The sequence below is a fragment of the Pimephales promelas genome, chromosome 4 (assembly GCF_988280905.1).
Source record: "Pimephales promelas chromosome 4, fPimPro1.hap1.1, whole genome shotgun sequence".
In the NCBI taxonomy this organism is placed as follows: Eukaryota; Metazoa; Chordata; class Actinopteri; order Cypriniformes; family Leuciscidae; genus Pimephales; species Pimephales promelas.
The window spans coordinates 33,150,631-33,165,665 of NC_142772.1; the positions used below are offsets into that span (position 1 = coordinate 33,150,631).

The window sequence follows — 15,035 nt, forward strand, 5'->3', positions numbered from 1 at the left end:
AATCGAGGCTTCAGGCTCCATATGTAAGGCAGTTTGAGATTAATTGATCCTTTCAGCACTGGGAAAAAAGAAGGATCAAATCAAAAAGTACTGACAAATGTCTTATTTAGTACTTATAAGTAGCTACATACGAAATGTGATGGCTTTTGTTAAACAGCTGCACAAATTATATGGAATTTAATATGGGACAGAATTTCGAGGTCAAAGCAACAGAAACCTTGAGGAATGTCAATATGCTAGAAGTAAGGGTGTAAAATTAATCTTAAATAGAAGCTGCATGGCAAATTTTGTGATTTCAACTTAAAAGTTTAAAATTTCAAAAGAAAGTAAAATAGGCAAGGAACAATTTACAGTAGCAAAATAAATTCAAGTTAATTCTACAAATCCAAGTGAACAAACAAAATGTTCTTAAATCAGCTTAATGCAGCGTTAATGTTAATGAAAACATTTGTTAACTAAAATAATAGTAATGATAATAATAATAATAAGTAGCAAAAACTGAAACTAAACTACATTATAGTCCAGTCAAATAAAATAAATATTGCTGCAACAATGTAGCAATTCATGTTTTTTTGCTGTTATAAAACTCGCCAACAACATGCTCAAGTTTTGACTCAAGTAATTTTCTGTAAAAGAAGAAAACCCTTAGGCACATGAATTTGCATATCTTGCTTTTTTAATTAAAAACAAGTGAGCAATCAACCCAGAGCAGTTTTTTTCTTTTTGCGTGACATAGCAAATCAATTCAAAAGGGTCAAGTGTAAACTTACAACAATATAATACATTGTTATGACATTTTTTTTAATGTGGATGGCTGAATTGAAAAATTCTTTTCATATCAATTATTTATGCAATTGTCCATATTCACAACTATATACATTCATGTCAAATTCAAAGCAATTGAAGCCATAAACTCTGAAAAAAAAAAAAAACATCCATAAAAATAAAATAGATAGAAAATGCTTCAAATTAAACTATATAATTTTCTTTAAAAATATAGTTGAAGAGAGGACTTTTACAATGATATGAAGATTAAATTAAGATTGCTTCATTTCAAACATAGGCACATCGTTTGTTAATATCTGAGGCTTTATAGTGACAGGAAATTTTCCTGGCAGACATTTTGAAATGTTCCACCTGAACTGAGGCTGAGCAGGGCCACCAAACATAGCCAGCGCTCCATGCTAGTACATATGTAAACAAAAACATCGAGGACTAAAGGATCTGTGTCCGTCATTGGAGCTTTCTTTTCGATTATAACACCACCTCCACCAACCGCCCCCAAATATCTCTTCTGGAAGATAAATATACATTTCTTTTTTAAACAACAATGATTCTTTGGCATAAATAACTTCCCATCTCAATCCATTTCCAACTAAAATGAAATCAAACTGAAATAAAAATCAAAGACCTGAACACCCCTGTCAAGAACAAAAAGCTATATTTCATAAAAAAGAGAAACACTTGGCTACAGGGCAAAAATGACAATTAATAAAATAGGTTAACTATTTAGATAGACATTGATTAGAACCTTTACGTGACCGCAAAAACAGCAACATATCTCTCTGTTAGCCAATCAAATGCTTCACTCAAGACTCACCCTAAAATGTCCCTGTAATGATAATATATATATTTTTAAAGCAACACAACTTCCATAACCGTATCCATGTCACCACAGTTAAAATACTGGTGAGTCTCAATCGCTAGATAAGAAGGAAACCGCTTTGATGGATGTTCAAGTTCTGCACCTTTTGACCGTCCAATAAACTCACGAATGTGCATCATTTAACAGATCAAACACTCAAGATAAGAACCTCTCCAACCGCAGTAATATAACAGAATAGATCTATAAAACCAACTAATATGCCCCAAAGAGTAATGGACATCATAATTCAGTCCAGTGTTTCATGCGGCACAACATAAAGTGATATTTCTGTACATAGTGCTCTACATTTCCTGGAGATATGCCGCACTACGAGTGAGTTGAGGATCTGGGACGTCACATGACAATGTAAGACACAAGCACTGACATTCCACTCATTAGGACATTTCATAGCTTTGTTAACTGGCCCACAATCAGTTGAAAGATCACTTTGAGTTGCTCTCTTAAGGCAAACGGCGCCTTCTGTACTCGAATGGCACATCAAACTCATTGTTTCGTTTTTTTATTTTACTCGCAAACACCAGCCGCCATTTGTCTAGAAGCATATGGTTTTCAATGTAACTGCTAGCTGCTAGTACAGAACAAACATCAGGCTCCTCGGTTTTGGATAGATATCGAAATATTGTGAATTGTATGTAGTCTCGGGCCACTTTGAAGGATGAGACTGCGTCGGCAGCTTCGTATTTTTAGGCGACGTGTCCGGAGAGAGTGGGAGAGGCAGGGAAGGTGACCTGCTTTTACTTTGATCGATTGTCTTGCCCACGGTGGCAAAGAAAACCAAGGGGCGGAGAAAGGAACATGTGAGTAAGAAACAAATTTGGCACAGCCCACTAAACTCTCTAAAAAGGGGGTAAAACAGACAACGTGAGCCCAAAAAAAGAAGAAAAAGTCAATACCCTTCGCCATCATTTCAAGAGGAAACTTTTATGATTATGAAGAGACACAAAACATCACCGTGCCACTAACTTCATGATTAAACAGTGAAGGGGTGGGTTTACAGGTGGATTTTTCTGGAAAACGTATGTGGCCCGTTCCCGCCGCAGCAGTAGAGCGCAGAAGGCCATACACCCATGGGGCTCTGGCAAGCTTCCCGTCTTTCATCTGCATCTCTCTCTTTCATCCCTCCATCACGGGGACAGGTTGAGCTGCTTAGTGGATTTATTTGGGTAATTAATGGCCAGGCTGATGGCTGCGATGTTCTTCAGCGCCTATGCAATAAAACAAGTAAAAGAACAATATGTGAAATGTGAGTGCAGAAGGAGAAAGAAAAAAAAAAAGGGAGGGGAGGGCAACAAAAGCAGAAAAAGTCATAGAGAACGAGAGGGACAGGGAGAGAGAGAAAATAAAACCATTAAGCAAAACATTGTGGGTAATTTATCAAACCGTTTCACACACCTGTGGCCTTCAGAGCTCAGCAAAAACACCCACACACAAACACACCATTATCACACTTCAAATATGCCACTGCTCAACCCATTTAAAAACTTTTTAGGCACAAAAACACTATTTGGTTAACAACATGAACCACTTGTTTGGCTGTCTGTCGTGAATATTACAAGCCTGTTTTGTATTGAAGCTAAAAAGGTTCTAGGGAGAAGATAAATAGAGAGCATTAATCCCGTCCTACACATCACAATGTGGTCATTTAGCCGCCCCTGTGGCGGAGATGAGGCTGCGCCACACCCAACGCGATAATGGGGTTAATGACTAAAAGCAACAGAGTTGCCCTCAGCCCCCACACAAACACACTCTTAAACACACGTACACGTACATGGAGTCAACACAGGTGTTTTTTTAATCAATATATCCTTTCTGTCGTTCAGCTGTTTTAGCATAATATTTGGTTAAAGCCATCAGGTGATGAGGAGCACAAATATTTATTTCACCAAAGGCAATTGTGTCACTATTGCCATTATCTCTCAATGTGAACAAAGGTTGTGGACTCTTACTTTTAGAGAAAGTAAGACATTTTCTCAAATTGCCTTCATGAATGATACTGCAACAGAAATGATCAAATGCGATCGCTACAGTATAGTAATAATAAAATACACTTTCATTAATTTTTCATCAAGCATCCATTCCGTACAATGACTGTCAGTCATCAAGTTGTGCTGATAAAACAAGCTTTACACATCATTAGACATTACAGGATCATTATTCCTCATCAACATATGGTGAGACCATCCATCGGAGCCATTTGAAAAGCATCCCCATTTCACTGTGCTGTGGTTTTCCTGTGAATTTGCAGCTTTACAGCAGTTACTGCACTAGGCTCTGCCACATCTCACTTTAAGCAGTAAACCAATGCCACTGAAAACCCAACGTGGCTCCTGTTATACCGTACACGTACTCATTTGAGGATAGCTGCATCAGTTTCTTGTCCTCATTTGTCTTCAACTGCACAACCCTTACCTACTGTATATTGTATAATACGATCTGGTATCTTTCTCTTCTTATATATCAACTTATTAATTGGTATATACAGATTAAAAATATTATTACATAATTAATTCCTAAAACTGGTCAATCTCTGGTACTCACGCTACCTGTATAAAATGTTTAATTACATAATTACAGCAAATGTACTAAAGTTGAATTGACAGTCCATCATTATTTCCAAGGGAAAACCATCTTTTTGCTTATCTATATTTTAATGATACAGATGTGGTGTTTATGGCTTATGTTCTCCAGATATGCTCATGAATGTTCATGAAGCCTGGTCTGAACTAGGAAAAAAGTTATTTTCATTTTACAGGAATAGCTTACAAACAACAACTGCAACTTGTGACATCAGAAGTAGCGTAGTGCATCTTGGTCACCTAATTATACACCTGTTCACGTATTGCCATATTGCCTTGGCAAACAAAAAAATGTTTTTCACAATAAAACCCAATTCACAGTTTTATGTGAATGATTAGGAGGATGATTTTCAGATCATTGTGAAGAAAAAACTCTAGGCAGCAACACCCATTAGTCAAAAGTAATGTGGACGTATATTTCGTATGTGTTTTATGGCCTTATTTCAGAACCTTTGATTTTTAGTTTTTTCAATAACCATACATAAACAATATTCTCTCAAAAATACAAACATGTACATACATGTAGCTCACATATTATGGTAGCCCTGTTTGTGCGAAATAGAGTGTAATTTCACCTGTGCCATTATTATGTTTATAAGCAAATGAAAAAAGCACAAATGTCACAGCATGTCAAAACATCTCAAGGACACCTTAGACCCAAGAGGGTTAAATATCAGCAGTATGTCACATTACTACACATTACATACCATCTGCTGGACGCTACTTTTTTACTTTATTAAGTTTAAAAATATGAATATTTATCTTACACGAACACATCGCTTCACTTTAGAAGGCTGTGTGGTGCACTTTTATCATGGATGGATGTACTTTGATGGACTTCAAAACAGAAACATTCACTGCCATTATAAAGCTTGGAAGTGTCAGGACATTTTTTATATAACTCAGATTGTATTCATCTAAAAGAATAAAAGTTATATACACCAAAGATATCTTGAGTGTGAGTAAATCATGGGCTAATTTTCAGTTTAAAGTGAACAACTCTAAGTTTTTCTTGCCTCGTGGGTTTACATTATCTTAACAAGCAAAGCAATTCAAAATTATATTAAATAAAATATTTATTATCACAAAAATGTTATGTTTATTGAAGACAATAGACTGTCATTGACTGAACATATTTGGGTTCGTATCCATAGGCCACGAAGTGTTGCAAAATAATTCTTGCACAAAATAAATTCAGTCCCTTTCAAGGACCAGTATCTATGCATGTTTATCTTCAAAAACTTTCCAGGGCCTTGACATTTTTTTCCAGAACCATAAACTTTCAAGGATTTCAAGGACCCGTGGGAACAATTATGAACACCATAGGGATTGTGGTTGTCTTACCTGTGCAGTGCGAATTACCAGCTGTTCATTGGTCGTGAGAGCAAGAAGGTACTCTTGCAGAACGTCCTGCTCCTGATGGACAAATGAAAAGACAAATACCAGCATCAGTATTCACCCACAATATGAACTGAACACATTTGATATAGAAAACAAGCTGCAAAAACATCAAAATTTATTCTACAGCATTTGCCAGGAGAGCGATCTGATGAAAGGCCAGTTCAATTCAAAGCCAGTTAGACTGTTATTTACCATAGACTGGCTCAACATGAGCTGTTAATCTGGGGTTTGGAACAGCACCATGCTGTTGATGACATGACTCTGAATCAAACCAGACATCATCTAAATCAGCTCCGCCTCTGCTATCTAATTTCCTGAGGTAGGAGTACTTGCACTCTTCCAGGTATTTCACATTGATCAAAGTCTAAAGCCAATTTCTGTTACACATAATCTCCAGGGAATTTTTGAAGGTGCATGGAACCATAAAGCCCATATAAACGTTACATAAAATATGCATAGCAATACAGTAAAGTAGATTGTTTAAAAAAAAAACCCTGAAAAATCAGAATATATGTTCATGTGAAAGTAAACTTTGATCGACATTACGTATAAACAACACACCATGAGGTTGATAAGGTTAATGCATACTTGTGCACCAATTGGCACAAATTAGCCATTGAATGTTCAAATGTGCTCATGAACTCCAGATGGCACGCTATAGGCTAGAAATGCGAATGCTAATGGAAAATGGGAAACTGAACAATAACAGCACAAAAGTTATTGTAACTGTCCTTAATTTTTTAAAAGGGAACTTTTGATACAGATATCAGTATTCAGTCACTATGATTAGACATATAAGACATTTATAATGTTACCTAATATGTCTAATTCAAATAAAGATTTTTTGATTTTATTATTTACAGAGAATTTTGGAACAAAAACGTATCATGGTTTCCATGAAAATAATAAACAGCACAACAGTGATATTAATAAGCACCAAATCAGTATATTAAAATCATTTCTGAAGGATCATGTGACACTGAAGACATGCCGAACATTAAGTTTACCATCACAGAAATAAATGAGGTAAAAAAATAATTTCAATAGAAAAAAAAGTTATTTTAAATTGTAACATTTACAAATAGATATATATATATATATATATATATATATATATATATATATATATATATATTATGCATCTATTAAATAAGCATGCTGAAAAAAAGCATGTAAAATAAAAATAAAACATTACTTAAAGGGTTAGTTCACCCATAAATGATAATCCTGTCATATACAAACCTGTTTGAATTTCGTTCTTCTGCTGAACATAAAAGATGTTTTGAAGAATATTTATAGAAAAAAAAAATGGGACCCATCAACTGTTTGGTTCATATGATTCTTCAATATATCTTCTTTTGTGTTCAGCATCAGAAAGAAATTCATACAGGTTTGGAACAAATTTAGGGTGAGTAAATGGTTATAGAGTTTATTTATGGTGAACTTTAAATGTAAATAAATTGTTTTCTAGATAAAAACATTTAAAAAACTAATATACATCCATTACAATATCCTGTTTAGTCTCCTTAACCTCGTCAAACAACATCCTTACTGAGAGCTCAACTTTGATGGCTTTAGTTGGAAGAGTAATGAACGTCAACAGAAGCCGGTCAGATCGCACTTTACCTCTAGTCTACACCCAAATGAACAGCATCTAGACATCTAAACGCTTCATGACAGAACTCTCTGAAGACTGTGGAGAGGCTGCAACTTTTGTCATGTCAGAACACATTCGAAACCACTTCCTCTGTGAAGGAGGGTTTTTTTTTTTTTTTTGTCATCCAGCAGAAATATGTGTTACTACACTACAGGAGAGGAACAAAAAAGGCATGTCTGAACGTCTTATCAGTTTTTTTTCTTCTTTCCGTCTCATTTCCGACATGAACGTTGCAACAGCTGAGTATTCACATTCTGAAACGCTCTTTCAAATACGCGTTGACAATCTCCCATTAGTTCAGTGCTCTGAGCCCATTTTATAGCGTTGCCTAACAGGAAAAAAACAATAGATCAGTCATGATCATTTGGCGGCTGAGATGTTTGAAATCTTTATGGTAAGTTCTGAGAAGTGCAGCGGTTGTGGTAGAGATTAAGGCTCTTCATAATGAGGCCAAACAGTATTGAGTATCTACTGCCGTAACCACTCAACACTCAAAACACTCACTTCATCCATTTGCCTGTCAGTCCACACTAATGCTCACTTAAACATATCTCATTCAAACACACACAAACAAACCACTTCATATTCGAGTCCAACTTGGCTGTTACAGCATTACGGCTCAGTGATGAAAGAGTATAGTCAATAAAACTTTCCTCCCATTCACAGGCTCAAAGAAAGAGCGCCATTCACGCAGACATTACCCGACATGGCTGTCTATTTCTATAAATGTACTGCATACATATGTTCATATGCATCTCTCTGAACTGTCTGTGTGACTATACGGTGTTCTTGAAGACTATTTTGACTTACTTTAAATACAAGGAGGTGTCTTAATGCCCTCTAGTGCCCACTTTTGTCTCTCCCACGCACTTATAAAATGTTTGGAAGCTGAAGCCACGTTTACATTTGTATAATTGTCCTTGCAATACATAACAAAAATATGAAACATTTTTTTTTTGAAGAAATATAGCAAAACACTAAGTTTAACACTAAGTTTTAAACACTGTGTGTTTAAAACTAAGACAAGTATTTTGACACCGCTTGTCAAACATTAGTGTAACATAGTTAATGTGATGAAATACACATGTGGTTACTCTGCTATGAACATACATGAAACTTACCTAATACATTCACTTAAAAATGACCTTGAAAGCAATTGGTAAAAATTCATTGCATTCAAATAGTAATTGTTAACCAGTGAAAAGTGCCCCAAATACTCTGATCGTTCACATGAAAAAACTAGAGATAGACAAAGAAAGACATATAGAAGTCTGTATCCATATGAATGCAATATGTGATGGATCTTGGACAATTTTGGATTGTTGCACAGATCCATACATATGGATCATCAAAGAGATCCATGACTGTGAGTTTGGGCTGAGGATCCACCATCGGTAAACAGGACATGGATTACAAACAGCCATAACAAGTCTTTCTAACAAGTCTTTCAGACTACACAACGTAAATGTGGCCATTAAGGCCAATGGCAGGCCTGTATGTTTCGGTGTGGGTGTTTCTATTATTTTTGGAGCATACAAATGCATATGGGAAGCCCCTGACAGACACTCACAGACCCTGGCATGATTCATACTGAATGAAATCTGACACTAAAAGTCTATTGCTCTCCAGTCTCCTTTTTCACATTTCATCACAGAACTATTTCCTTCAGACAACACAAAACAATTACTTGAACGTCACCTGGAAGCCTCCCAGAATTCAATAAATATGCTCCATAAAAAGCAACTGTTCGGACAGAGGAATGCCAGGATAAATTTTGGAAGGGGACACATTTGTCACAGTTTTATCATCACTGTCTGAAGGACAGAACATCTGTTACACATGCACAACCCTAAACGCATACCAAAATAAATGATGAATCAAAGATAGAGACAAATGATGCACCTTAAATGAAACTATACAAAAATATGACTGATGTTCTCACCTGATGTCAACTGTTTTCTATTTTAATATACTGTAAAATGTAATTTATTTCTGTGATGGTAAAGTTGAATTTTCAGCATTATTACTCCAGTCTCCAGTGTCACATGATCCTTCAGAAATCATTATAATATGCCGATATTATGCCCATATGATGACTTAATTAATTGGGTTTTAGTGATTTTATTGGTGTTGGAAAGACGTGTTTGCCATTCCTTAACCATTCCTTTCAACAGCTAATCAGCTTTAATCGAAAAGATTTGTAGCTGAGGTGAACGCTTCTTTCTCAAGAATGTTTTTAGAAGAGCTGCTTGAGAGGAAGAAGAGGAAGAAGATGGTCACTCACCATGGCCTTTGCTTCGGCAATGAAAAAGAGCTCTGTGAGAGCGCGGTGAAGAGGAAGGAGGACCGTGATGCTGGTGGGGTCCTGACTCAAACCACTTTCCATAGTAGTGAAGAGCTGCCACAGCGGCCGCAGAAGTGTAAGGTCACAACCCCTGTGTTAACACACACAACAATCTAAATGTGAGGTCATTACACCCTGAATGATCTTAGCTTTATCATTACTCATATTTGACCTATATGGCCATCTCATTCACCCGATTAATGTTCCCCTTGCGGAGAGCAGGTGGTCATTTGCATGGGCTATTCCTCAAACTCGCTAACTCATCTGACACCACAGGTTAATGTCTCTATTTCTCTCATACACGGCCTCTCTGCTGCTGATGATGATGTAACTGTGTCCAAACACCATGGAAATTATGCAAATCAGCCTGACATGTGACCTTGTTGCCATGGGAACAATGAAAGCAGAAAGCCACTGTCAGGTGCGTTATGCAAAAGCTGTGTTAATCTGGATGCTCACCAAAACAAAACACACTAAAGAACGAGCCAGAGTAGTATAAACCACTCAAGAAGTGTGAATACAAGAAATACAACATCTGTGTGCTTAAAAGTCGGCCCCTTGATTCAATTTTAAAAAGCATTTCTGAACTCATTGATTTTCAGGAACAAGAAGAAAAGTTGCAGAGCGAGAGGAAGATAGGCTCACTTGAGGCGTTTTAAACTGGGTCAAGTTGGACCGGCTATCCACAGAGTGCAGAACTGACCTGACAGGTTCTGAAAGCAAGTTGCTGCCTCATCTCTCCAGAATATTGGGACAGCTATAAAGCACTGCAGGATGATGCGGCTTCCTTTTGTTGGTTTTAATAAATGCCGTCAGCTTTTAAAAAGCACTATCAGAAAGGTAAGAAGGGACACACCATTGAGACGGACACTGCAGGAGCCGCAGCAGCAGATGAATAGCTTTCAGCCGCTGGTTTCCAGTTTGCCGACAAGCCACGCCCACCTGCCACTCCCAGATGTCAGACAGCGGGAGGTGAGTGAGGGCCTGCTCATCCGCTAGCATCTGCTTCAGGATCTCAAAACCTGTTCAAATTAAAAAAACACTAATGTGAACATTAGTTAAAGGGGTCCTATTATGTTCATCATTGTTTATGAGGTCTGATAGAATACACTTACATTCTTTAATGTAAAAAAAAAAAAACATTTTCCAATAATTTACATTGTTGACGCATCTGAACTCTGTTTTAGTTTAGATTTCTTTAAAACCCGCCTTTCGAAAAGCTCAGTCTGCTTTGATTGGTCAGCTGGCTCCAGTCTATTGGCGCTTTTCCATTACCAGTACCAGTGCGACTCGACTCAGCTCACTTTTCCATTGCAGTACCGCCACAAATAGTCAGTGGTCGTCATAGTGACGGCGCAGGAAACTGCCGTGACGTAATCTTATACGCGAGTATTATGAATCTTATACAAAGGAAAGTCTGCACCTCCTCGTTTGACCACGCCATATTCTTACGAGTTGCCATAATAATATTAGTAAGTTTAGTAACTATCTCTGGTCAAACTATTTAAAAATGGCGGGGTTATTCTGGATACTCCATCTGGCGCGTGCAATGATAACGCAGTGAATAGTGACGATTCTCTCTGACCAATCAGCAGTCGGCATCAGCTCTGTAACTAGTGGTGTGTTCACGTGCTATGGTAATTATGGTAAATACCAAAAGCCGACGTGGAAAATGCACATGAACCCCCCTTCATGTGGTATTTTCCACTGGGCAACTCGTAGAATATTTTGATGCACGAGTTGCCGAGATGAGATAATCTTTAATCTTTTCAAAATGGCGGAGAGCAACGCAAGAGTCGTGAATGGTAAAAATATGTACTATTCATGATCTAGAAAATAAACAACATATTATTTACCGTTTGAATTTGATAAATCATTTTCTTGTGGTAGCAGATGACTTAAGCAATCTAAAATAGTTGTAGCTAAATAACAGGTCTGGATCTCCATCTTTTTACCACATTACGACAACAAAAGCACTTGAATGCATCAAGAGTTATTAAGTAAACAATTGCAAAAGCATACCAGTCTGGAAGCGCCCTCGATGGCCACCAGTCACAGTGAACTTGTAGCCCCATTCTGTGTTACTCATGTCTGATATAAACCTGAAGTAGAGAGTGTCCCCTAGAGGAGAAAGAGGAAAAAAAAATATGGTTTTCACTAAAGTTACATCATCAGATATACAACTGCAGGAAAACATATGTGAAAGCGAACCATTTCTTCTTCACTTGTGAGTAACTCCAATCTTCACTCTTCACACACTACGCTTGTAAAAAAGAACACTATTAGGGTTATAGTCAAGTGTTTTAGTTGCTTTACAAAAGTGACGCATTCGGCGCAGCATCCGTCCAGTGAGCCAATCAGTGCCATGGAAAAGACATGCAAGTCAGTGATCCCCGCCCACTGAATTGAGTCTGACTGATCGAGAACATGTACGGATGCCAGCAGTACTGTAACGATTTATCTGCTACAGTTGTGTGCGTGCCTGTAAAGTAAGTAGCAGTCCGTTTATACATTGTTCTCCACTTAGTTTATGAACGTTTGAAGAGCCCCGCATGTGTAAAAGTGAATGTATATGAGTGACAATACGAACTAGCTCATAAAGATGTTCATGTGCATTGTTATATTTAGAAGACATAATCTACGTGCCTTTTAGTCATTATAATGCTCCTCCCACCTGCACAATACTCTTCTATCTACTTTTTTACAACTGAGTTCCCACGGAACTTCAGCGCGAGACTACAGCTAGCCGTCTAAAACACTATTTAGTTGAATTTAAACAATGGCTAAGTTGCTAAACGCATCTTGTTGTCGTGTAAGGGCCATGTTCATGTTGGACAGACATTTTAATCGCATTTTGTGTCTGTTAAGAGGCACAAAGACAATCTTTATGTATCCACAAGTTTCCGAGGGGCGCTCCTGTAAAAAATAAAGTGGGTGAAACTTCCGGCGAGGCGGCGGAAGTAGCATTCCAATGGTATTTTGTGTGTTAGTTAGCGAAGAGGCTAGCCGTTTTTCGGAGAATTATTTTACTATTTAAAGACGCAAATCTTTACGAGAGATGTCGTTACGGAGCTCAGGGACATCATGTGCTGTTCGCGGTTGTATGTATAACCGGACTAAACTAATTCAGTGGCTTAAACATGATTGTTTTGAACATAAGCTGAAAACGAAATCACAGTGATCCTACCAGAGCCCGTCTCTGATCCTGCCAACGACTGTAGTTTCCATCACCTCCCAAAAGACGACGAATCTTCCTGTGTACATTTGTTTAAATTCTTAATATTCTATAAACTCTATCAGCATGTGTTTGGCTGTTCGCTACTGATGTTACACCTAAACTCAGGATCTAAGCCTGTGTTGACAGAATACCAAATGTGCCAGTTAATGTATTCTAGTAGCACATTCATTTATAATTTTGAATAAACTCCAAAGCCCAATGACTAAGTGTGTATTTTTTATTTGAATTGTTTGTCAGCTCGCACAACTGTCTGTCACCATGCCTTGATGAGTATTGATTATTAATAATGTTATTATAATACTCCCAATCAACTACTGCGGAGGGTAAAGGTACTGTTATTTCACCCTTTTGAATTTCGTTGAGGTTGTGTTCCCACATCGTTAGCTAGTTTGGATCGCTATAACTTGAATGACTGTCAACTGTTGAATGAACAAGTGTCAAGCATGTCAAATCGCGCTTTGTTTACTTCCAACCGGAAGTCGCGCCCACTTTTGACGCAAGGCATCATGGGGCGTAGGAAACTTGTGGATATGCCCCCATAACTGCTGTTTTAGCTGAGTGGGAGCTCTGGTCATCAGCTTTAGAAGCTCCGTGTTGCAAGCACTAATCCGGTTCGTTTTTTTTTTTTTTTTCTATAGACACTACTCTCAAAGGTATAACGATCAAGTAGGGCTGTCAAATGATTAATCGTGATTTATCACATCCAAAATAAAAGTTTGTGTTTACATAATATATGTGGGTGCACTGTGTATAATTATTTTGTATATATATATATAAATACATACACATGCATGTATATTTAAGAAAAAAATATTATTTATATATAAAATGTTTATTTTTACATATCATAAAAATAATATATAAATCTATATACAGTATATACAAGAAAATATTTCTTAAATATATACAAGCATGTGTGTGTATTTATATATATAAAATAATTATACACAGTGAACCCACATATATGATGTAAACACAAACTTTTATTTTGGATGCGATTAATCGCGATTAATCGTTTGACAGCCCTACGATCAAGATTAACTAAAAAATTGCCCGGAGTTCACCTTTAATTATTTAACCAATTTATGCAGAAATTCAGACCATTTCTGAGTCCAAATCAAGTAAAAGCAAGTCCAAACCAAGTAAACGCAAGTCTGTTATGATTCATTATTTATAAACCACTAGCACTCAAACATGCCACTTTCTCAAACTCTCACCAGGAATCTCAAAGTCCGTCCATTTCTGGTGAGAACCACTGAAGGTGTGCAGGTCTTGCAGGAAGTCGGTACTGCTGGCCATCAGGAGCTCGTCACATCCTTCCTCTGTGTGACAGCGCGAGTCGAACTTTACAGACAGGAAGATCGCTCCAGGGATGTGCACCTTATCCTGAGACAATGCAAAAGATGACACTGAGTGGACCAGAAATACTCAATCATGATCAAGGGATTTTGAGTAAAAAAAAAAAATGGAATTCATACCTCAAAGTTGGTATTGTTGTCATAGGGGTGCTTGGACTCACGGACCTGCACGGCCATCCCAGGCTCCTCCATAAACTGACATGCAGTCAGTGACAGATTACCCAGCATGCTCTGGCTGCAGCCCCTCAGTACCTTCTGCAAGATCTGAGATGCAATATGTGAGGAAGAAATTTAGTAACAATAGTAACAATTGTACAGTTTCATTGAAAGAAACCTTCCTGCCTGTACATTTTCTCAACTCACTCACAGGTTTGGCATTTTAGATCCTGACTACAAATCCCCTTCTCACCTTCTCCCACATCGGTCTCTCCTCTAGTTGCATGAGCATGTCCAGTATGTAGGCCATGTGCGATGCTCCACTCAGCTCAAGGTCTTCCTCTCTGATGGGTGTGTCAGAAGGCCAGTTGGCCAGCAGTGTCGCCAACACATGACGTGCGTACAGGATAGCAATGGCCTCGTTCACCTTGAAGAGGTACTGTCGCACTGCCTTGTTACTGCGGGCGTCCAGCTCTTTATGCAACAGAGCTGAGCTTTTGGTGCGCCGCTGTTTGGCGTAACTCAGCTGCAGGTCACTCTCGCTGTTGGTGATAAGTTTCTGTGTGATGACGTTCGTTTCTTCTGTGGCTTTTTCACACCGGGTGGGTTTAGACTAAGGACAAAGAAAGTAGAGTGAAT

General features: G+C 37.8%; 1 protein-coding gene across 2 annotated transcripts in view; it reads right to left on the minus strand.

The window, feature by feature from the left end:
• Nucleotides 1-658: 658 nt before the first annotated feature.
• The window catches only part of zzef1 (zinc finger, ZZ-type with EF hand domain 1), a 43,140-nt gene continuing 28,763 nt past the window's right edge, over nucleotides 659-15,035 (minus strand). For both annotated transcript variants that reach the window (XM_089130295.1, XM_039675211.2), the window contains exons 47-54: nucleotides 14,650-15,009; nucleotides 14,361-14,504; nucleotides 14,100-14,268; nucleotides 11,667-11,765; nucleotides 10,501-10,666; nucleotides 9,585-9,735; nucleotides 5,587-5,658; nucleotides 659-2,871 (exon numbers count right to left, since the gene is read on the minus strand). In XM_089130295.1, coding sequence (XP_088986421.1) covers nucleotides 2,791-2,871; nucleotides 5,587-5,658; nucleotides 9,585-9,735; nucleotides 10,501-10,666; nucleotides 11,667-11,765; nucleotides 14,100-14,268; nucleotides 14,361-14,504; nucleotides 14,650-15,009 — 1,242 coding nt within the window. In that variant the 3' untranslated portion in view covers nucleotides 659-2,790. The remainder of the gene's footprint in view (nucleotides 2,872-5,586; nucleotides 5,659-9,584; nucleotides 9,736-10,500; nucleotides 10,667-11,666; nucleotides 11,766-14,099; nucleotides 14,269-14,360; nucleotides 14,505-14,649; nucleotides 15,010-15,035) is intronic.